At 38.8% G+C, this 25174-nt stretch overlaps 2 protein-coding genes across 5 annotated transcripts in view; one reads left to right on the top strand and one right to left on the bottom strand.

The window, feature by feature from the left end:
• CAMSAP2 (calmodulin regulated spectrin associated protein family member 2) overlaps positions 1-25174 on the top strand; it is a 184858-nt gene that overhangs the window by 32003 nt on the left and 127681 nt on the right. The window lies entirely within an intron of this gene.
• KIF14 (kinesin family member 14) overlaps positions 4762-25174 on the bottom strand; it is a 33491-nt gene continuing 13078 nt past the window's right edge. For 2 of the 4 annotated variants that reach the window (XM_083745301.1, XM_083745302.1), the window contains exons 11-30: positions 24277-24449; positions 23003-23150; positions 22229-22292; positions 21885-22069; positions 20964-21066; positions 20600-20760; positions 19693-19840; positions 17983-18135; positions 16980-17097; positions 15963-16056; positions 15392-15530; positions 14638-14738; positions 14041-14117; positions 12373-12594; positions 12066-12250; positions 11662-11820; positions 11310-11432; positions 9871-9945; positions 7924-8062; positions 4762-6867 (exon numbers count right to left, since the gene is read on the bottom strand). In XM_083745301.1, the coding sequence (XP_083601427.1) occupies positions 6476-6867; positions 7924-8062; positions 9871-9945; positions 11310-11432; positions 11662-11820; positions 12066-12250; positions 12373-12594; positions 14041-14117; positions 14638-14738; positions 15392-15530; positions 15963-16056; positions 16980-17097; positions 17983-18135; positions 19693-19840; positions 20600-20760; positions 20964-21066; positions 21885-22069; positions 22229-22292; positions 23003-23150; positions 24277-24449 (2959 nt within the window). In that variant the 3' untranslated portion in view covers positions 4762-6475. The remainder of the gene's footprint in view (positions 6868-7923; positions 8063-9870; positions 9946-11309; positions 11433-11661; positions 11821-12065; positions 12251-12372; positions 12595-14040; positions 14118-14637; positions 14739-15391; positions 15531-15962; positions 16057-16979; positions 17098-17982; positions 18136-19692; positions 19841-20599; positions 20761-20963; positions 21067-21884; positions 22070-22228; positions 22293-23002; positions 23151-24276; positions 24450-25174) is intronic. The other 2 variants (XM_083745304.1, XM_083745303.1) reach the window with 2 other exon arrangements.

Here is a 25174-nt window from a genome sequence, read left to right as displayed (position 1 = left end):
TATGGGGTTCAATGCTGCTTTAATTAAACAGATGAAGTATTAGGTGCAAATGCTCCATTTCCTGATAGAAAAATCCCCCCTTGCTGTTTTTCTAATTCTCAACAGATACGATCATGACTAACCCACACATTTAGCATGATCTCTCAATTAGGCAAAAATCATAGGTAGTGCTTATTCTCCATTGGGAAGAAAGCTACATTGAGGCAATACTTTTATTCGGACTAAGCAAAGTGTTGTAAAGCCATGGTAAGAAAAACTAAGTGTGTGTGTGTATGTAGAGCCTTGTGCTTTACTTAGTGTTGGAGATGGATCTGAGTAACTCCTAACTTTGGTGGCTCAGGAACTGCATGGCTTTGGTTTTAAATGACGATCCTATTTAAAACAGCTCTGTCGGACTGTAGTTTTTAAACAACACATTTTTATTTACTACAGGTTAGAGCTGGTAAAACCTAAGTAGGCCTGAAGAGGCTACCACTGGAATGAGGACATTGGTCCTATATACTAAAGCATTTCTGTACAAATTAAAAAGAGCACCGTCCACTGAGAGAAAAGTTCTTGTGTTCAAAGCCTATCAAAAAGTATGGGAACTCTGCAAGAGCACCATAGTTATTTTGCACAACTGCCACTTATTTCAGTGGAGATAGTACCCTAAACAGGAGAAATACAAACATTTTCTCATCTGTATATATCTGCATCAGAGTAGATGATTCTGGGACATATGGGGAAATAGCATTACCTAGTATAATGTGCATCCATGTAATTATCTATATCTCAGGAAAGGGCTATTTCTGCTGAATATGTAATTTGGGGGGGTTATATTTGGGGTTTAATTTTTATTCAGAAACTCCTCTGGAATATGTTGGGGAAAAGGATGAGAACTGGTAATTTTCACACCTTGGATGGTATTCAACAGTCCTTATAAGTCCTACAGATTGTAATACCATTGTGAAACACTTCCATCTAGTGGAGGATAAGGAAACTGCATGCTGCTGAAATAAGGCAGAATACTAAAAATTCTACTTGCATTTCCACCCCCACCCCACCCACCAAAAAACCCCAACTTACTTTATAAACCCACATCATCATGTTGGACTGCTCTCCACTCCCCCCCCCCCCGAGATGTTTTTGTGTGCTCCATGAAATCCAATTAGAATTTTTTTGTGCTTGTTGAACCCATCTCTAAATTATTGAAAGCAAAGTGACATTCTAAGATAAGCAAATTACTTATCCATTGTCTTCAATATACAAATTCAAATTGACTATGTATATTTTTACGCCAATCTATTTTTATTTAATATTTGGGCCCCATTTCTGGCTCCTGCAATCGTGATACTGTGCAGCTGATTTTGATAACTATTGTACAGACACCGCAAGCAGTTTGCAGATCTGCAGCTGAGCTGTTTTATCAACCACTAGCAGAAAGAAGTAATGGACAATGTTTGGCCTTCTACCACAATGCACAAGCCATGCTCAGAAGCCCAATTTAAGAGCAGAGAGGCTCAAGTGCTAGGCAATTAAAATACCTATGTCCTGTAAAACCCATAAAATTGCCCATCATTGCTGGATTTGGGACCCTTTTTGGCTTATGCAGAAGATACTCTTGTTGGTGGATGAAGCTGTAAGCTATAGTCAATACTGTGCAATTATTGTTAAGAAACATAACCATCAAGTGGTTCTACATTAATTACAAGTACCAGTTTTTAAATTTAAAAATGCTCGTGCTAGGCTTGCCAAAAAGGAAATGGATTTTACTTCAAAATGACTTGAAATAAAAGCAGATGAATGCTTTCCCCTTGAATGTATAAGCATTAAAACAAATACATGACATCACTATCCTTGCATTTCCCAGTAATTTTTTCCAGGATTGAACTTCTGTGGCTGCAAAGTTAATTTTTTAAGGAATACCAGCTGCACTTCAGCATTTTTAAAAAGAAACATAACCAACTAGCCACCCTCAGGCTTGTAAGCACTGAGTAATAATATTACTGTAAAAAGAAGGGTTGCTTTTGCTAATTTTCTGTCATGACTGTTTTAAGGCTTTGCTCTATTTCCTGCAGCTGATAAAAAATGCTTTTCTTCTTTTATGATCCACAAATAAAAGTGAATGTTAACAAAGTGGGCCCACTGAACCTGAAGCAAAATCAGACCCAAGGTTTAAGGTTTTTAAAGCAAATCAAAATTCAACCCAAACCTCCATTATAACAAATCTGAGCAAGTTCCCAAATAGTTGGTTCATCAGGTGCTCAGATTTTTGGGGAGGCAGCAAGAAACAGCCCCCAGCTGTTCACGCTGCAGAGAATCAAGCAAAATATACTGCTATCCAAGAAGTCGCCCAAGAAGAGAGCAGAGTTGGAAACAGAAGAATTACTATTGCTCCCAACATTTATATTGGGCTCTGTTACAAAACTTTTTCTCTTAGAGAAAGACAGAGAACTAAACGCACAGAAATTTGTGCCAATTTGGAATTCTCAGAGCCTTATATTTTAATGAATAAACTGAGCATGACTGATTTTTTTCAGTCAGAAAGGTCTGGGTGGTTAAGACCTTGGGTCAATTCACACAATCATTGGCTACAAATCGCATGCACAACAGATGGTGAGGGGCCCATAAGCACAATGTGTGCACAACAGCCTGTCTTTGTGAGCAAGAAAGCCTTTGACAGAACCAAATGTAGTTCAGCAACTCTGGCAGCATGTTTGTGTGACATATTTGCATACATATCACAGACATACACATGCACTGTGCAAAACCTGGACAGAGATACGCAGTTAAAATTCGGCTCTTAGCGTTCCAGTTACTGTACTATTGTGCAGAAGTTGAAAAGCCTGTATTTTGAATGATTATTTACAATGTAAATGTCTGCAAGGTTTCCTTTCTTTTTGTAGGGGCTTTAAACACTAAAATATAAATAGCCAACTTAACAGAAATATTTGCTTCTGCCCAGAAAAATGTCTGAACATTGTATTCATAAGTAGATTAGAAAGTGAATAGTACAGTATATAGCCATGTGCTTGTGGCACAACTGTTTTAAGGAGAGTGAAATAACTGTGATTCTCTCTCTAACCTGCGGGTGCCATTATTGAACCAAGTGAAGACAGAAGCTGTACATCAGCTATGCATATTGTATTTAGCGTTCTTTGGAGAAAGCAAGAATATGTTCTCACTCTTAATGCTTTTTTTTTAAGAAACCTATATGCAAATTATGAGTTATAGAGCAATATAGTTTCCAGAGGACTCCTAATACGATATTCTTAACAATGCTATAGAATGAGGTGATTCAAAATAGTGGAAATGGAAGAAAATTATTCAAGACACTTACTGACGCATTTTAAATTGCTGGGTTATGAGGCACTAACTAACCACACAGAACATAAGTATCTGGAAACCATTTCTTCTCTTAAAAAATGTTTTAGAATCAAGAGTAAAGATCAGGTACAAAGTTCAAAACAGACTCAGTGGTACACTCTTAAGCCAGTATTTCCCGAACCGGGGTCTCCAGCTGCTTTTGGACTACAATCCCTCATCCCTGACCTGTTTCTGCTAGCTAGGCATGATGGGAGTTGTAGTCCAACAACAGCTGGAGACCCAAGTTTGGGAAACACTGCTCTAAGCCAGATATCCAGAGAGTCACATTTGAGTAGTCACCTGACAGGTTCCAGGGTATAGGAGAATTGGCATGAGAAGCAAAATACAACTTTTTTTTGGTGGGGTGTAATTTTGAGAGAGCCAAATCTAATTCTGTCTCAGCTGGCAGAAATACTCTGTTAAGAGCCTAACAGGATGTGTCTGTGAAAACTGGCCCATCAAGATACAACACAGATCTGAGGATAAGAACTCTTCTTTGCATCCTCCTAACCTATTATGGAGCAACTATTTCCATAATCCTTTCAAGTTTGAGTGTAACAATGAACATAGCTTGCTTACTCACCGAGGGAAAAGGAACAAGAGTGATAGATTGGGAATGTTTTCAGCAAAATTAGCCGGTGTCGGCATGGAAATTGACTCAGATACATTGACAGGAAAGGTCAGTGTTAGTTCAAGAGGAAAGAAGAGAAAAGGCAAGGCCGATGTCATATATGTAGGAAGAATAAACGAACAGGAGAGTCTGCAAAGCACCCCGTTTGGCACTGATGTTAAAAACGGCTGTACTATCAGACAAATTCATATTAAAGGGAAGGAGTTACAGCTCAGGCATCAATTTCACACATAGCAGAAGTAAGAAGGGCCTTTGTTTACAAGGCTAGACAAAAGCTGCTAGATGGCAGCAGGCAGAAAGAACCAATCATTTGACTTTGTGTAATGTGGCTTTTTGTATTTCATGTTTCTTTTACAAGGCACCTGCATTAAGAGTTTTGCTTGTCTTCTGCCAATGCAATGTTATCTACTGGCTTAAAAAAATGTAAGTGCTGAATGTTCAAGAAAGCAGGGTACAAATCTTCTGAAACCTAAAACGTAGCAATTTAATTAACTCTGCTTGGCGTGCGAGTACATGCAAAAACACTATATTATAAATAGTTAGTGGCTGGATTCCAAAGAACTATATGTAGTGTACTTCCCAAGGGCTTTTTAGCTTCTCTATTCTGAGGGGGGTAGGAAGAGTCCTGCCCTGTGGCACCTTGAAAAGCAACCCTATGAGGCATGAGGAGCAGGACACAGGAAGCAGGGAATTGTCAACCTGTTACCCTCCACACACAGAGAGAGCAGGTGAGCTCCAATATATGAATATATAGGTTTTTTAAAATACTCTAAAAACATATACACTTGAATAGAATAGTTTAATATCACTTTTGTACAGCATTTAAAACTCCATATATATGGCTCAAGGCAGATACTTGTTTTTAAAAAAGAACCAATAATGTTTATATGTACCTTATGCTCTATTTGCAAATCTTTACAGTTCAATTCTGATCTTTGTAAGCACCTTATATACAAATTTGAGTATGTAAATAGATGTGTATAGACAATACATGATTAGGAGGAGTTACATTCACAAGCATCAATCAAAACAGGTACTATAAAAATGTGAAAGCCAGCACTGTGTTTTTGTTTTAAGGGATTTTTAAAATTCTCAACAACTCAAATAGTTTGTATCTGGTCAACGATCATTTTAAAGCCTTTTAACGAATGATGAACGAGTTCTGTTGTACTGTGTGGTGCACCATTAAAAGTAAAGTTGACTTTCAGGTGTCCGAACAACTCTGTTGGCAAACCATAATTATACTGGAAAAGTTCTGCTAAAAAGAATTAAATATGTTATTCTTAAAAAAAAAACACCAAAACAAGTACTGCATATAAATTACAAAATAATGAAAAGCTTGTTCTTTAAAATTAAGGCTGAGGGAACTTACCATACTCAGAAGCTACATCCCTTTTACTTGTTTGTTTTAAAAATCATTGTCACCAAACTGAGAAGAAGCTGTTACTTTTTAAATCACTTTACCTCATACCCTGTTATTCCATGTAATCAAATGGAATCCAAAGGGCAGTCTTGCCATTTCCTTTCCTCTGTGCCCTAGAAAACCATACCTAAAGGTTGGGGTCCTTTGAAGTGGCTTCTCACTAGCAATGAGCAGTTACTGCTGAAAGGGAAATTGGCTCACATGTTTAGACACCCTTGTGGTACACACAAGCCATTTGCATAAGTGCAGACATGAGTCTCTTTGGAGATTAACCATCCTAAGGGTTCAGTGGCAGCAAAAGACCTCTTCTAAGCCTCTTATTCTACAACTTGAACTGTGCCCAAAGAATGGCTGCAAAACAGGGTTTTAAAAATTATTCGTTTAAAATGACACATCACTACCCAAGTAACTATGTCCCCATTTTGCAAGAATTTCACTTTAAATATATTTGGCCTAGGTACTGCAACTGCCTACTAAACATTAAACATTTATAGACCCCAAGAGCTAAGAAATATGACCAGCAAGGTTAATGCAACTCCTTCGATGTTGGAGCATGGTTTTAAAATGAAGCTATTACATGCACGCAGAATGAATTAAATTTTAACGACTGAATTTTCCGACTTGCCCCACAGCTTAAAATATGCATCTTGGACTGGACCTCCTTTTGGTGTGAATTTGCAGCTTCTTTAGGGACCAGTGACTACATCACCCAGCCAAGAACTGTCGTTCCATGATAGAGGGAGCAGGCAAGACCACTCCTCTGAACAGTACATATAAGATATTTTGGGATCCAGGCACCCTTCTCATGGGATGATTTGCAAACTTTTACTTGCACCCTAAGAGATAAAAATTTAGTGAACTGAGACTTCATGAATGGATTCACACAATGCCTTAAATATGCAAGTAAAAGAGGAAGACCTGCACTTATTCCATTCACCACAGAAGGGCAATCTTGGCTGGGTGAGCATGTGAACTAGCCCAAAGACTTATTGTTCCATTTTTTCCAGATGCCAACAGAATAGCCAACATAACCGTTACAGTGTTTATTACCTGCATTCCATAAGTTAAGCAATAATTTATACCCAATGGATTCCACTAGGTGAAGCTTCCCCTAAGCTTTTAGGTAGAGACCAAAGTAGATGTTCCCATTTAGGAGCTTCTTTCTGCTCCCAGATGTTTAGAACTTCATCCTCTTCAAGTTGTTTTCCTTCAGAACAAGAATTTTGCATACAAGTGTCCTGAACATTTGATGAATTCTGTCCCTGTTCAAGTTCAAAACTTATAATGAGTGACTTTGCTACGGAGTCCAATTCTCTATGGTTCACAGAAGGCTCTGGGATTGTACAAACAGGATTGTCTGCTGTATCAGTGGATAATACAGATGGGTTGCAGAGAGTGTTAAAATTCCCAGTTAAGATGCAAATCTTTTCTATGAAATACCTAAGTGGACTTCTGTTTCTATATGAGCCTGTGAAAAACAAAGGTAAAAAAGCCAGTAAGTTAAAAATAATTAGGAAGAAATTTGAATAATCTGCACATCATTTGAAGAGACTCAAAAAGGAATAATAGATTTATACACATAGCTTATTTTTGTTTTTCATTAAAAAAATGTTCAGGAGGCTTAGAGAATGATTGCAGAAATATGATTGTTTACCTTACTATAATTTATTCCACAAGGTGGGGATATGTTCATGGCTTCCTTCCACTGGCAGAATCAACCATTGACATAACATAAAGTGCTGCATTTGAGGCACCCAGAAAAGGTATCCTACTACATGCTTTTTACACTTTATATGTTAAGAAGGGAGAAGGGCTGCCATTCACAGTAGAAAAGGATTGAATGGGGAACCTTTTTTCAATCTGATGGTTGCATTCCCTAATAAGCAATCTTAGCTTGTAGACAAAGTGATCAAGAACAAAGACAGTTGCCAAACAGAGCTGACCTTAATAAAAACAAGTGTAGATTACTTATCATAGATGCAGTGAGAGAAACTGCAGGGATCTAAATTTTAAATACACTGCATACAGAAGAAACAATGATGTTTCTGGTCTGAACACCATGAGATCCCCACAAAATTCTCTCTTCACTCACTTTGCTACCCTCTGGTGAAGCTCTAGGAGCAAAACTGCTTTCTCGTTGTTGGCTTCTGCTTTCAGTCAGTAATATGAAGTTTGTATACTCCATGCCAGGCCTATATCTCCATCACAGTCACTGACTTTAGCATGAGAAGGACCACATGATCTAAGCAATTTTACAAGTTACCAATGAAATATGGGAATGCTTGCAGAAAAGCAGTTCTGCAACAGCAAGACTAAAGAGCTAATGTGAATTTGGCCTTGATCAAGGAGGCAATAAGTTTACTCAGAAAGAAAAAAAGATCACAATGACCATTTTCCGTCGTAGACATTGTAAAGCAAATGGAGGACTCTGGCACCAACTGATGTATCTCTTTAAGCATACTCTTAAAATGGTTTTAAACATCCAGTCATTTATCACAATACCTTATAACGAAAATTAGCATACCTTGTAATGAAGAAGTAACCATCCGACAGACTTGATCTAGGCAATGGTGTAATTCCAAGAATGCAATAGCTTTGCTAGTTGCTTTCTTTAACTCCTGATCAACACCTTCTTCAGTCCCTGATATATTTGCTGCTACTTTCTGTGTCAATTAATATATTGGTTTTCAGAAAATGACAGACAATACAAACAATCTTATCCCTGAGAATACTTAGGGTTGCCTATCATACTGATTTTGAAAAACAAGTGGCCTTGGTTTTTCAAGAACTATGTAGGTCTTTTAAAGATCTGTGAAGATGCAACCTGTGTACAATAAGGCCCTCTTCACATATTACATTGTTAGCAAAAAAAGGACCCCTGACAGTTCAGTCGCGAATGACTCTGGGGTTGCGGCGCTCATCTCGCTTTAGTGGCCGAGGGAGCTGACGTTTGTCCACAGACAGTTTTTCTGGGTCATGTGACCAGCATGACTAAGCCGCTTCTGGCAAAACCACGCCCAAGGCTCAGTGGTTTACACCACAGCGCCTCCCGCGTCCCTACATTGATTTATATATATATATATATATATATATATATATATATATATGCAGGTTTTGGTGTCCTCGGGTGTCTTCCCGTGTAAAAGTTGGGGTGTCTAGGCGACGTTTCGACGAGGTCTCACTCGTCATCTTCAGGCTGGTGCTTTCGGCTTCTTGTTACTGGAACAGAGCGGGATCTCAATGTTTGAGTTCCTATAAATACTGTAGAGGGGGTGTGGTGTCTAGCCTCCAATGTTCTGGGCAGAGAGGAAGTTCCCAGGCTAGTGTGCCTTTTCTTCTTTTGTTCCTTAATTACTTGAGAGATACCTTGAGTGAACTAAGTGCAATACAGCCATCTTCTCAGGAAAACTCTTCACAAAGTTCAAGAGGTCAAGACACAAAGACTTTAGCAACTAATCCACACCTAATGACCCACCTAAGTGGTACTCAGGATATCACTCAAGAAATCACTCAAGGTATCTCTCAAGTAATTAAGGAACAAAAGAAGAAAAGGCACACTAGCCTGGGAACTTCCTCTCTGCCCAGAACATTGGAGGCTAGACACCACACCCCCTCTACAGTATTTATAGGAACTCAAACATTGAGATCCCGCTCTGTTCCAGTAACAAGAAGCCAAAAGCACCAGCCTGAAGATGACGAGTGAGACCTCGTCGAAACGTCGCCTAGACACCCCAACTTTTACACGGGAAGACACCCGAGGACACCAAAACCTGCATTCCTGTACCCGTGAAAATCTACGAAAGCATATATATATATATATATATATATATTTGTATGTATGTAGGGTAGCATCCAATTGTGTCCTTCCACTGACATGGGCCTCTTAGGGAGGGAGGCATTTTTGTTTAATCATTATTGTTTTGCAGTTCCGCCTTCCCTATATGGCCCCTCACACTACCTCCCACACTGTTCCAATGAGATTTGAGATAGAGTGTGCATTTGGGATTGTGGATGGGGCAGGGCGGGGGGATTGGCAAGAAGCACCAGCCTCTCTGTTCCACTGAGAGAAGCCTCAAGTGGATCAAAGTGTCTTCCATCCGCAAAGTGATACAACCTATAACGTGTAAATGGAGGAAGGAGAACTTCTGGCCTTCCATATATTGTTGGGCTACAGTTCCCACCATCCCTGACCATTGGTGATGCTGGTTGGGGCTGATGGCAGTTGGAATGCAGCAACATCTAGAGGCCCACAGGGTTTCCCATCCTTGATGTAAGCAAATCCTGGAAAACCCATTTATTGTTGTCTACATATTAGCATTGATTGGCTAAATATCTCTTCCGAGTGCCCAAACTTCAAGAATAACAGGAAACTGTTTAATTTCATTTGAATTTCACTGTAATATGTAAGCAACATTATAGTACTCTGGTAAGTCGAAAGTGAAAATTGTAACTAAGCAAGAGCTCCATTTACCTTTTTACAACCAGCTATTATATTTTCAATGATTTTAGCCAAATCCATAGCTTTAGTCTTTATTTGATTCTGAACCTGGAAAGAAAAGTGTTAAGGTGTTTTAAATTATATTCTAACTTAAATTTAAACCATAAACATAAACATAAAACAGTTTCTAACACAAGCTGAGATATGCAGAAACTTTGGCCTGGTTCATGAAACTTTGGCCTGTACAATGTTTGGGATGTAGCATAGTGGCTGGAGCCCATCCCCCTTTGGCACCCAACAAATGTAACATTCTAATATCAACAGGGAAAGGGGAGAGAAGTATATATTGGGACATTGCACGTGTGGATAGCCACAAAGAAACCCTTTTCAGACATTACAAAATTTGTGTAATGCAAGTGAAAATATAAAAGGTTGCCCCGACTACTGTACCACCATATGAAGAGGATCACAGCAGTCAGTGACCTCATTTGAAAATGCAATGCCATGGCAAACCATGGTTGTGCTAATGAGTAGCTCTCAGATATGAGTCTGTGGCTGCTTTGTTCCTACTCCAGTTGTTCTGCTGCTGTGCTGCACTGTGCCTTGTGCACCATTTTAACCTGGGCTCTTGTGTTTCTCCTGTGGTTTACAGTTTGTGAATTGTATGGGAAAGGAAATCAATGAACCTGGGGTCAAACAACGTGCTTGGCTAAACCCATGGCTTAGCACAGGGCAGGAAACAAACAACCAAAGGAGGAGCAAAACGAAAGCCTGCATGATTGCTTGCTCACACTAAGCAATGGTTTGGCTTAGTGGTTTTGTTTGTGTGTGTGAAATAGACACTTATGTATGAATAGACCGTTGGTTTAGATGGCAAACTAAACGAGAACGGTTAGTTCCCGGAACGGATTAAGTTTGAGAACCAAGGTACCACTGTAGTAGCATTTTGCATCTTGGACAATATATTTTGGAATATCAGCTGTAATAAGAAAAATGCTTCCCATTTTGCCACTTATGATTCCTTGTAAATTTTACAGCATAATTAAACAGAGAGTTTCCATGCATTTAAGATTAACACTTTAGTTATCCCCCCCCCCCTAATGCTACAGTCTGTCTGCCAAGGCAGCAAAGACCAATACAAAAAAAATGAAATACTGTTCACTACAGACAGCATTCTGGTTTTGGTTTTGGTTTAATCTACTGCCCTTGTAGCAGACACACTGGTATAAAGAAGCCAATAATTTAACCTTTAAGCAGTCAACAGTTTCATTATGCCATGTGTGGTATGTGTAGCTGTGAGAAAAAGTGTAGTGCAAATGCTGATTATATATACACAAGTCTGTAATGAAAATCACCAGTTGCAAATATAAACAGTGTGAAGCTTAAAACTGCACTATTACATTTGTGACATAGTACAAAATATGCTTCCCTCCTCATGCATAAAGGATAGTTTATAATTATCCCTACATCACCTCATTTTGTGGATACCATTTTAAGAGTTCATTCCACATTGCCCTAGATTTTTTCTGTATGCAGTTTAAAAGGTGTTCCAGTCCAGAGACCATTCCATCACAGATATCTGGTATAAACTGCTTCTGAAAACAAGAAGAGATTTAAAAAAAAAATTAAGCCAGTTACAGTTTTTAGAAGTCTCATCATCTGAAAGGGCCACAGATTCCCCATCCCTACAGTGGTCTGTTGGTACTTTCTTTATCCATTGTGTTACGCCCACCCTACCAGGTCTTTTTATCCACAAATCTGCAAAACCATGGTTTGGCTTACTGGGACATGTGAACCAGACACCTCTGTCTCTGTCTCTCTTACCTGTGGGTTGCTTGCATCACTTTTATTTTCTGCAGAAAGATGTAGGTCTGAGCCAGTAAGTACCACCAAGTGTCCTGTGTATTTTGCCATTTGTTTCAACATCTGCATTATTTTCTTTTGTGCTTCTACTACTACTGAAGACAAATCTGAGCAACCACCCTGAGAAAACAAAAATACAGCTGTTGCATGCATCTTTATGATTCATTCCTATTCATATTGTGACAACAGTACAGTCATACCTCATGTTGCAAACGCTGCAGGTTACGTCTTTTCAGGTTGCGTTTCTGAACATTTAGGAAGTTGAACGGACTTCCAAAATGGATTCCGTTCAACTTCCAAGGTACGACTGTACTTCCAGTTGTTCTCTTTCATTCCTAAAAGATGGCCATAACAAGAAAACTTACCCGCAAGAGCAATTGCAGATATGCTCCCAGGTGTTTTACACTCTCCCTTAGTTCAGCATGAATCATTACAAATTCTTCATTTTTTCGAAAACTGTTCAGCCAGTGCTTGGTTAGAACAACAAGCTGTTCGAAAGCTGAACTAATCTTGATGCTGCAGGACTGAGCAGTATAGTTAACAGTGAAAACTGAAAAGATAGAAAGAAGGCAAATAATTATGGACTGAAGGAAATGTGCATTTGTAAATAAATTATATGAGGTTCAAAGCTAGAACTCAGAAAGGGGCTACTAACTCAGCAATAGAACTTACAGTTCTCTTGACTTTGTTCAGCTTGCTCATAAGCCTTTATCAAAGCAGAGACTCCAGCGTAAACATTAAACAATGTCACTAAAAGGCTTTGTGCTATGCTCTCTTCCTCTTCTGTAGTCTGTCCCAAGACATCCAAAGCTGAATCTATCAGTTCCTTACATATGCCAGGTAGAGATGATTCAGGTAGGTCTGAGCCCAGGCTGCCCAATTTATTTGCTGAGTCTGTGATGACAGAACAGTGTGATGAAGGCATACGTATAGTTAGACAAAATGGAAAACTGGACTTAATTGTGAAGTGCTCTTCTAGTTAGCTGAGAGTGAAGCATACAGGAAAGGGTTAACTTCCCTTACAGTAGTCAGGGGGTCTAGTCTAGAAATCAGTCTAGTTTTGACTGTACCTTCTAGAAGAGATTAACCCTTTCCTGTATGCTCCACTCCTCCATTGAGTGAGAATGAATAAGTTAGTATTCTGATGGATCTCTTACCCTACTTTTTTTTTTTCCCAAATACATTTTTATTAAGGTTATACACATAACAAACATACAACCAAATACAAAAGAAAAAATTGTAACAAAAAAGAGAGTCAAGATATACAAGCCAACTTTTTCCTCTCTCTAACTATACAAAGATAGATTAATCTGGCTATTTCACAAAACAGTAAAAGATTAAAAAAAAAAAAAACACACACCCACAGAAACCGCCTCCTGGACTTCCTTCCATCCTTTTGGTAAGTATAACGATATTCCTCTATGCCACCACAGCAGCGAGAATTTTATTGGCACAATATTGGAAAGTGGAAACTATCCCCAATATAAATGATTGGCAAATTAAAATGATAAAATATGCTGAGCTTGATAAATTAACAGGTAAATTAAGAGACCACGATGAACAGAAATCTCTGAAAAATTGGAGTAAATACTGGAACTATATTGGAATAAATGCTTAATGTGATTGGCGGGCTCAGAACAAATACTACCAACGTGTGAATTTAGGCCTATAGATTAAAAATCAAATACGTAATTGGAAGCAGATATTTGATACTCTTACCCTACTTTTTAAAATACAGAGTGGAACTATGACTGAGAAATAGAGCCCTTTTGAAAAAGCAGGTTTGCTGTTTGTAAATAATGATGATGATGATATTATAATAATAATAAATAATATAAAACTAAATATGACTTGAAAGAGAGCAAGATATATTTCTTTAATGAAGTGATTTATATATCGCTCTTCATTAAAATTGATCCCAAAACAAGTTACAATATAAAAAGTAAGGACATATTTCAAGTAACACCAGCTGTATAAAACTAACAAACGTAAGATCATCATTGCATACAGTAAACTGACAAATCAGCAAGGGCAGTTTGCCTACTCCACATCTGGTTTGACCAGAAGTGTAGGTAAATAAGTGTGCTTTAAATGGCACCAAAAACTCACCAGTCAAATTTGTGAAGGGAGGGCATTCTGCAACCAGGGTGCCAATATTGAGAATGCCCTCTCACGTGTTGCTGCACACCTGGCAAAAATATATAAAAGAACACTATTCCCTATAAATATAGGAATGGTTTAAAAAACAACTAGTTTCTTAAGAAAAATCGCAAACCACTAAAATGAACGCAACATTAAATATAGCTTTTGAAGGTGACATGATTATAAGTGCGTACACACCTGATAGGTATGAATTGTGCAGTCTCATCTTTACCTCAGACAAACATCCAGAAATTCTTTTGCTCCTCCTCAAACTTCTATTGAAATTGACCAACAATGGAAGGGGAGAAAACAAAGCAGGACAGGTGTTTTTAAACTTTGGTGGCTTCCACTAATTTTCTGAAACTCATGCATACATTTATTTACATATGGTTTCTAGTGAGAAACACTGTTCATTTATCTTGCCCCTGCAGGATGAACACAGCAACAGTTCAAAGGAAGCTGGAAATATATTAATCTGGGCTTGTATTGGCTCCCCCAGCAGAAACCTTGGCTGCCCCAGTGAAGGGGGTGGGGAAAGATCAGTCTTGGTGGGAGATTCTTCACAGGCATTTCTTGCTTTGTCCTGTTTTGCAAAGGAGGCTAAGAAGTTAAGCTTCCCATCATTCCTACATTTCCAAAACATTAATTTTTTTGCAGGTGTAGATACTGAACTACCTATAAGCATCCCTAAAGGGTCATAATTCCTTTCCACTCGCTATTTATATATACTTCTCTCTATATATTTTTTGTAAAGAGGCAGAATCTAACATTAAATTCAAGCTAGAAATTATTTACCTCCTTGAAGAAATAGAAGAGATGGATGCATTTGAAAAATCAGGTTCCCATTCATCAGTGGGATCATAAAAAATCTCATCAGCTTTGTTAGTATTGTTCATCTGGAAAGGAAAGAAACCCGTTTCATTAAAGGTGTTGGACAAGGGAAGGCCTAAAACCTTCATCAATCTGGAAAAAAGCTGCTAGCTCCAAAACAAAGTCTGTTATGTGGGCAGCACAAGAAGAAAATATATTACCATCCCTTAACATCAAGATAGGGACTGAAGTTCGGACGAGAAGGGGGAAGTTCTCCAATGTTCGTTCTCTCTCTCTCTCTCTCTCTCTCTCTCTCTCTCTCTCTCCACTACACCCCTGATCCTTTGGCTAAATCCTCATCAGCTAGGCTTTCCTTCTTTCTCCATGCTTCACTGCACTACCCTTTCTAAACATTTTCCCTCCAGATCTCTTTCTCTGTTTGCTCCTCCAGCATCTCCTCCCTTGCCTGTCACTCTCCAAATCCCCAGCTTGAGGTCACTGACTTCTGCCCTCCCCTACAGTCATAGGCTGTTCTGTGAAGTGTCAAAACCAAACCCTTCACCGGGTTCCAGGGACACTGACACCAATTCTGAGTCAGCGGCCTTTGGCAACATGGACAGGTATTTATATTGAATGCGGTGTCTTTTAAATCAGATTTACTCGGGCAAATTTTAAAACTGCCTCTTTCTCATAAAAGCAATATTTTAGGAAGCAAATAATGTTTTATTCCCAAACAAACCTCATAGACTTCTTTCATTGCAGCCAATTTATCTTCAAATTTTTCCAAACTCCAGAATGTTGCAACACCAAGCCTGATGTTACGGACTTGAACTTGAAGGGAATGGCCAGGACCATTTTTATTATCCATTGCATCGTGCCTGATGGAATAAAAAATCAATTTACTCCCAGAACATGAAGTATCTGTAATTACTGGATGTGTCCCTTGATTACCATTATCTTTCTGTGGTGTTGGGGGATTTTACACACACCTTACAAAACAAAAGACAAAACACCTTACAAAACACCTTACAAATAGGTGCTTGATTTTGGAATGAAAAAGTCTGCAACTAGCCAGGAACATTATGTTAGGCTTTTCAGAAAAAAACACGATTACAGGAAATCTCACTGAATTTTCACTAAACCCTTGTCCTTCCAGAATCACATTTCCCCCTCTTTTTTCCTTTTCTTTTTTAAGAACTATACGTTCTTATCAGAAATGCTATACTTGATTATTCAAAGGAAGTCATCAAATCACAGAACATAAAAAGCATATGCAGCACCACTTCTAATATTTTAGTTAAAATACTTACCTACAAAAAACTGTGTGTTTCTCTAATTTACTGCTAATAGTGTTGGCCTCCTTGATCATCATGGACAGCTTCAAAGAATTCCAGTTTGGCTCTGCTAAATATATATTTTTCAAAGAAAAAGATAATGGACTTTTCCTGTAATTACTAGTTAATAATTATGCAATCATAATTGCTAATCCCTGAAATTCTTTTTAAATTCCATACAGGACAGGACAGGACAGGATGACTTTTGTATCTATGAGGAATGCACAAAAACATTTAGGCTATTGTCCACCCGTAGTATAATTTCATACTGCTCCCTCCCAAGTCTGCTCTCATAACAGGTTTGGAAAGAAACTGAAAAGCAGTATATTCCAAAGCTCCCAAGTGAATGGATAAGAAATGTGGTGGGTGTTTTTTTTTGTGTGTTTTTTAAAAAGGGCAGCCTCTCCAAGCTGAGATACGAAAACTAGGAGCCAAATGGTACCTTAAACCTAGTTTATGGGCGCAACAAGGGAATGTCTAGGTGTACATTTCTATAACAAGAATACAAAGCTGAAAATGAATGAACTGCAGCTAAAATATTTTGTTCATTTTTCACATGGTCTAGTCCTTCCCCTGCTCACCCCCCTAATATTCTTAAGAGGGTCTTTTCTCCAGCCTCAGAGAGTAGCTGGAAGTGGGGAGGCAGAAAAAGGTCCTCCTTTCCTTCCACTCTGCAGTTTTAATCTGAAATCTTAGGCACTGTACTGCGCCTAGAGCTCAGAAATTGCTAGCGCTAATGAAATTCCCTGTCACAAAATGCACCTAGAACACTGGGAGTTTCGAACACTGCAAGCAAATATATAAACCCTTAAAAAACCAGTATGCCCTCTCTCCCTAGTTGCAAGGAGAAGATATATTTTCAACACAGAGATGAAGAGGGCCTTCCTGGATTCCTATTGAAAGAAAAGTCTTTATATAGACACTCTTACGTTAGTTTGTGGTTAACCACCATACAGGTAGTACAGGTAGCTGTATATAATAATGTAACCATACCTTTATTTCTGTTTCCATGAGTCTGCTGAAGCTTTGCCACTTCCTGAGCAATTTTCTGCTTCTCGGCTTCTAGAGCTTCCAGAATCTTGGCACGACGAATGACATGATCTTCTAAAACCTACCACAAAGCAAGGGATTATGAGATTTTTCAGCAAAAGCTGCACAGCTTCTAAGACGGAAGGGGTGTTATTTAATACCATACACATAATATTCTGTTCAGGCTGTTGATCCTAAATGAATTAAATTCTGTTAGTTACCTTGCCTTATCCATTACCCTCAAAACACATACAGTACACAAAGATAGTTGTGAAACAAGGCTCCTTCCATTTAGGCTTGAGGGTGAAAGCACAAACTTATAAAACTGATTTTAGAAAACAACTAATTAAAACTAGGATGATTTTTATCTAAGGCACGGAACCTCTAAGTACCAGCTGCTGGGGGCAAAATGACAATTACAAGGGATGGCCATCACTTTTATGCCATGCTTACAACTTTCCAGAGGTATAGCCAACTATGATCTGATTCAGCAAAGCAGATCTTATTTTTTTTTTTATAAAAAAATAAGTTATGTAAAAGTGACTCAGACCAAACTTGCAACTATTAATCCTCAGCTAAGTTAATATTCCATTCACAGGGACAGATATGTCATTTTCTTTAATTTTCACATTTGCCAAGCACAATTTTAAAAAGAGGTCTTAGTTTCCTTCCAATATGATTGCAAATATTTTACATTGCGAAGAGTGATTACACAACACAGCTTCGAGGGATGCCTTCCATTGCTGTAACAGGCACATCAGCAGAGCACCCAAAGTTATATAAACTATCATTTCCCAAATATCAGTCGATCTCATGAAAGGGTAGAGCTAGAGGGCGCCTGTGACATAGTTTCTTGCAGTTATGCTGCATAGAATGTATAGATTCAGAGAAGCAATACTAGATCACGGTACACTGTCCAATTGATAAGACAAGATGCTTAGTTTTATGTTTCGTTTTTAAAATTTACCTCCCTGGCAGCCAATGTCTCCATTTCCAAGCGTTTCTTGTTTACGTGTACCTCTAGCTCAAGGCCCCGTTTTGCTTGCTCCAGCTCTTGAATTTTGTTTACAGCTATTTTATTATTCATTTCCTGCAGTTGTTTCCTCCGGGATTCTTCTTCCTAAGAAAACAAAAGAATTAATAATATGTGCCAATAACAAAAAATATGCTTGACCCAAGCAAAACCATTGCCCCAGAATAAGCAATATTCTTTACTTGCTCACACAAACACACACACACACACACATTTCACAAAAATCTTGGAGGTAAGCTCTTTCATTTTTTCTTTCACTCTATTTTCTTCAGCTTTCCATGCATTCCTGGACCACCTCCAGACAAGGTTGTGACAGTGCTTTGGGTATACTCAGAGACAATTCAAACACGCAGAAATAATTTGTAAATTAAAAAGAAAAAAGTTCTAAAGCTGAGCTGAAACTGAGGACTGAGTATGCTCATCCTTTTTCAGAAGCCAGCGACTAATCTGAACACTCTGATGCCATATGTTACAGTGGGGAAGAGGTTTAGAAAGATGAGGAAGAAGAAAGATATCTTTTTCCTTCCTGAAGATACTATATTTGTAGGTTTTATATGTTGGAAGCCACCTTGGGAGAGCTTGGCCCTAAAAGATGACCTAAAAATAAGCCAAATGCATACATGCATGCATACATACATACATATATGTAGTATAGGATAGTGTTGGGAACCAAGATCCCAGAATATTCACAGTTGAGCTACTGTCATTAGGAAATGAAATTAGCTGGTAGGAAGACATAACAGCCGGATTGTGTCAATTGTTTCAGTTAGAGCCAGTGTGGTGTAGTGGTTAAGAGCGGTGGACTCGTAATCTGGTGAACTGGGTTCAATTCCCCGCTCCTCCACATGCAGCTGCTGGGTGACCTTGGGCTAATCACAGTTCTCTGAAGTCTCTCAGCCCCACTCACCTCACAGAGTGTTTGTTGTGGGGGAGAAAGGGAAAGGAGATTGTTAGCCGCTTTGAGACTCCTTAGGGTAGTGATAAAGTGGGATATCAAATCCAAACTCCTCTTCTTTTTCTTAGGGGCAGCTCAGTCTGAGGAGCATGAGACTCTTAATCTTCCAACTCTACAATTGATTCTAAAAGGGTTTTAGAAGAAAAAAACCTAGGTGCCATTCTCTAACAGCCCAATTCACAACCAGTTATAGTAAACTACTAGAATGTAAGTGGATTTCACTCCATTAGCCTCCAGCTTCAGGACAGAGAGGTGATGTACCATGAAAAGCTGTCCTGTGCATATTTATTTATTCCTTCCCATCCTCAAGGAAGTCTCTAATGCAGACTAAAGTAGTTCTTGGTATGAGCTTTCGTGTGCAGGTATCTGAAGAAGTGTGCATGCACACGAAAGCTCATATCAAGAACTAACTTAGTTGGTCTTTAAGGTGCTACTGGAAGGAAAAAAATTTTTTTGTTTTGACTATGGCAGACCAACACGGCTACCTATCTGTATCTAATGCAGACTGTCTGTGTAAGCAGGGATACACATTTGAATGTATATCCTCATTTAGACAGCAGTGTACATGCAGGCCTTTTGAACGGAGCGGTTACATCTTTTGATGCAGATAGCAATGTAACCCTATCCTTCCCATTCAGTGTCACTTTCTATGGGATCAGGTGTATTTACAATACTTATTAATGACTCACCAGCTGTGCTTCTAATGATTTTATCTGGCTCTCATAAATTTTCTGCTGAGAACTAAGTTCCTCTTGGGCCATTTCTTTTGCGATTTGGATACTTTGCATCATTTCTTCCTTAGCTTTCAGACGTGCTTCTTCTATTTCTGATTCAAGTCTACAGGGTGTTTTAAAAACCAAGTTAACTTATATATATCCAACTTGCTATGGCTGTTGTATAGCATTTTTAACACAAAAGAAAAGTAGTACAGAAACACACTAGTTGTCCCAAGTCATTAATACCACTATCCTATATATCTCTACCCAGAAGTAAGACCCAGTGAGTTCAATGGGCTTACTCTGAGTTAAGAGGGTGAAGGATTGCAGTTTAGATACTCTTTCCAAACCCCAAACATATGCACACCAAAAAGTAAGAGCTTCAATCATCTTAATATGCTGTGCAGGACCTTTAAGCAATCCTTTCGCCTACATTACAGTATAAATGCAAGTCTGAAAGTTACTACTTTTCCAAAAGTGAAGAGATTAGTTTTTCAAATTTCAAAGTATTTTTTTTCTGCTATTAGGAGACCCATTTGTTCCAAAGATAACATGACTGAAGGCTATATGGTAATGTACGTAGCTCGTCTTGCCACTCATCGCTTTGCTATATTCCTGTTAGCACCATAACAAAATTTAATGCTAATTTTTGCTTGAACACCAATGAAACTTACCATATCAGCTCTAAGAGTGGGCTCTAAGTTGTCTAAACTTAAGCTTTTAGTGGCAACAGGATTTATAGAAAGTAAATGTTTGTTCATTTTAGTATCTCCAACCTATACAAAAATCAAAGTTCTAAAAACTAGGGTGCAACATTCATGTCACACACAAGAAGGAATACACATTTACCATTTCAGTCAGAATTTCTACTAGTACTCACTGAGCCCTTTGTGAAGCCAGCAATTCATTCTTCGCAAATTCAAAGCCACTTGGACCGTCCTCAGGAGGGGAAGTGCCACAAGAAAGACTTTTGACTTTCTGAACTTCTACTGGATGATTAAACCGAAAATAGTGGTCTCCTCCAAGAATGACACGGTCACCCTAAAAAACCCAAGATATATGTTTGATGCATGTTAAAAATGAATTTTGTGTGTGTGCTTGTATGCAAGCGCTTCTGCACATGAGTGACATCTAATAATAACATGCTTTGTCATTCAAAATCTACACTAAATCAGCATATGACACATGAATTTAAACTTCTGTCCCAATTTGACATGCAAATAAATCTGTTCCAACCAACTCACGTGATGGAGAAATGTAGGGCTTGAAATGCATTTTCCATTAACATATGTATTCGCTCCTCCCAGTGGAATAATACTCACAACACCATCCATGTTTTTGATAATACTACAAATAAGAAATATGTTATTATCAGTAAAGCTTCAAGCAAAGAAAAGTGTGACAAATCACTTTGGGATACACACGTATACCAGGAATCAAACAGTTGATTCCCACCCCAATTGAATTTTTGATCCCTTTGCCACATCATATCCTACTTTGGAAACAAGCTTGTGTTTCAAAGGCATTCCACATGAGAAACGGCTGCCAAGGGTGGGGGAGAGGAGAGAGGAAGAAGAAGTTTTAACTTCTTTGCATTCACGTAACTAGTTTCTTTGGATCATAGCTTCATTCATGCTTCAGCACAGTAGCCAATATGTTTGAAAACAAATAGGATTTAAAAAAATGATTATGCTGAATTACAAATATAACATGAGAGCACAAGAGAAATTATGCTGCATCAGACTTATATGAGTAGGGATGGGAAGGAGGTGTTTTTCACCTCCATCTAGTGCAGCATCCCATTTCCTACAGCTGGCAACTAAATGCTTGTGAAAAATCCGTAAGCCCTCGTCCATTGTTGCTTGCCAGCAATTGGTATTGAAGGGCACACTGCCTCTTAATATGGAAGTTTCCTATAGCCTTGACTAGTAGCAATTGATAAACTTATCCTTCCATGAACCTGTCTAATCACCATCCTTATCTGTCAACCTAAACACACAATGTCTGCCCCATTTACTTTCAGCTAAATTTGTTTTAGCCTGGATTATAAATCTACACAAGCTAATGCACCTATTTATTTTAGTGGAGCTGCATATTAACCAGAGGAATCGTGCAGATCAAAAGACCCATTTATCATTATTTGTTAATTTAAGAGAAACACCCACCAATGGTCGTCGGCAATCAGGACACCAGACAGCTGAATATCATGACGTGAATTTGGCTTGCATTTCCCAACTGTTGTTTGTCCTTCCTTGATCATGTATAGCAACATCTCAGAGAGCTGGGGATCTTCATTGAGATTGACTAAGTTAGGCAAACTATTGTCAACCTTGAATGTAATGCCAGCTTTCTAAAATAAAAGATTCAGAACATTACATATTGCATGCAAATGAAAGCAACTTTTTGTTCATTTGCTGTTGTAGGAATATGATGCAGGTAAGGAAGAAGAATGACACTTGGGAAAACTATTATTTTGCATCCACAATTGAATTTACTTGAAAAATGGTACCTGTAACTCCATTGTTTCCTCAAATTTCTTTTTTTCTGCTTGTTCAAGTTTTTCTTTCCAGGCCCTTTATTTATCAGGGGAAATAAAATGGTGGTTCAGCTTATTATCGTTTCGCAAATGTAATTCTGAGGCTAACAAAAGGGATACATTATCTAGAATCGAATTGAGTTATCACTTAATAATATTTACATCCTTACACACTATTCGAAACAAAGTTTAAGCAATTAGAAAAACCATCATTATATTTGCATAACTGGAAATTTACTAAGATCACTGGAAATATATAAGAGGAGTCTTAAATCAACAATTGCTTAGGTGAATGTTAAAACTATCAATTTGAGATAAACAGTCTGGCCCCAACATTGCTTTTATTATTTCCGTATTTTTGGCTCTATAAGACACACCCAACCATAAGACGCACTTAGTTTTTAGAGGAGGAAAACAAGAAAAAATATATTCTGAATCAAATGTTGTTGAAGAGGCTTTGCACGGCTATTGCGCAGCAATCCCTCTTGCTGTTCTGGCTTCAGCGATAGCTGTGCAGCCTGCATTCGCTCCATAAGACGCACACACATTTTCCCTTATTTTTTAGGAGGGGAAAAGTGTGTCTTATAGAGCAAAAAATACAGTATTTATTTATTTATTTATATGTGCAATCTTTATGCAATAATGCACAATTAACTGTATAGATTATATTTCAATAGTAAAAAAAAAAATAGAGGTGAACTTTCCTTTAGCAGTCTGTATTTTTGAGAAGACATCAAGTACTAGTACCTTTGCATCTCTGCCATCTCCCTCTCTTGCTGGTATAGCTTCACTCTTAAAGATGTTATTTCTTGCACATAAAGCTTTTGTTTTTCAGGGTCAACATTCTGAGCATTTTTCTGAGCCAATTTCAGTTTCTCAATTTCAGCTTTCAATTCTACATTTAACAAGAGAGTTCGGCAGCTAGTCAAAATGGCATTTCTTATATTAGCAAATATTCTGGATTGGCATCTATAAGTCTCACAGTAACAAATGTTATATCTGCACAAGCATTTCAGCTTGCCAGGTGGAATGGATCTATTTTCCTCCCCCTCTCTGCTGTTCTGGGAGTTCTTCTGCCCTCCCCAGCCAATTTGGTGGAACACGGGGGGGGGGGGGACGACGACCCATTTTGCAAGTGGAAGTCCTTGTGCAGGGCTTCTGCTGACAGGGTTTGTTAGATGAATCCTACCCACAATGTTTGCAATTTAAGTTACCTGCATATTGAGTATATCCAAGTATTTGGTTTTTTTTAAAATGCAGTATATCAACTATACACCTAAAAATGTACAGTATGAATGTAAAAAAACCACATATTTGCAAACATGTAACATACAGACGATGGGATGCGGGTGGCGCTGTGGGTTAAACCACAGAGCCTAGGACTTGCCGATCAGAAAGTCAGTGGTTCGAATCCCTGCAACAGGGTGAGCTCCCGTTGCTCGGTCCCTGCTCCTGCCAACCTAGCAGTTCGAAAGCACATCAAAGTGCAAGTAGATAAATAGGTACCGCTCCGGCGGGAAGGTAAACAGCATTTCCATGCACTGCTCTGGTTCGCCAGCAGCGGCTTAGTCATGCTGGCCACATGACCCGGAAGCTGTATGTCAGCTCCTTTGGCCAATAAAGCGAGATGAGCGCCGCAACCCCAGAGTCGGTCACGACTGGACCTAACGGTCAGGGGTCCCTTTACCTTTACCTAACATACAGACATGCTTGTCAGGGAGCTGTGATCACCTCTGAGCTGTTTGAAAGTATTTCACACTCCAGGCTACCAATAAGCACATTAGGTTCCTCTCTTTGATAGAAAGCCTATGGAGCAATGCACTGAGGCAATTTCATCACATTACCATTAAAATAATGATTCTTGCCATTTTTGTGGGTTTCAATTGCAAGCATTTGTCCATAAATTGATGCAGCTATTTTTTGAATTACTTCCTCTTAGTAAGTGTATACTTAGTAAGAAATCTAGCAACAACTTGGCATAGGGCTATTTCAGCAAGAAGCAAAATAGTTCTCAGGCTTACCTCGGATTAGTTTTGCATTTATGTCTTCGTTGACTTTGGCAATGTTGATTATGAAACAAGCTTGTTTGGCATATCGAAGGGTACTCAGTGTTTCTTCTATATTGCTTGCGGCAGGGCTAATTGTGGCGATCATAGCAGTTTTTGAGTTTCCACCAAGGCTTTCCTTTAACAGCCTACATTTGAAAGAAAATAGATTTCCCCCAGGCTGGATTTATTTTAAGACTATATTCTCTAAAGATACAACAAAGTACAGTACATGTTTTGAGCATTTTGCAGGACCCAATTCTTTATGTAGATTAGAATAAGGATGCCTAAGTTCTTCACCTGTGGAATCCGATCCCGGTCATTCACCTCTACCCAGTTGGTTCCATTCCTCCAAACAACATGGCACCATTCACCTTCCACTTCCCCTTGGACTCCTGCTAGCATTAGCGGAAAGGATGGACCAAAGGACTCTGGAACAGGCAGATACCCAGAGGTGTTTGCACCATTACAGAGGCCTCTTGACTAACTTTCCCCAAAGTGCTGAGAAAACTGTGTGGGGACTGCAGCAAAAGTCAAAAGTGGTGCACAACTGTTAGGTGTACTTCATTCAGTTTGGCCTGGGCTGTTTCCCAAAGACTTGTTCAGGAAACAGTGCAGCCCAGGCCAAAGAATGCATGCCTCACCCCATCACCCCTAGTGCTGAAGGAAGGAATGTTTTGGGGGGCCTTCAGAACTCAGAAGTCTAAGCATTAGCTGGCTTAAAAGCAGTACCTTTCCCACAGATATTAGCCGAAGGTGCTAGTGGAAATAGGCCACCAATATTAAGGCATTATCCATTTTTTTCCTTATAAGCAAGAATAACCAGTTGAGAATAAAGTAAATGTACTCTACCAGCTGTAGTTTTATGCCCTCC

Source organism: Podarcis gaigeae (assembly GCF_964106915.1).
Source record: "Podarcis gaigeae genome assembly, chromosome: 6".
NCBI lineage: Eukaryota > Metazoa > Chordata > Lepidosauria > Squamata > Lacertidae > Podarcis > Podarcis gaigeae.
The sequence above is the reverse complement of the archived record's forward strand: the minus strand, read 5'-3'. Positions and strand labels throughout refer to the sequence as shown.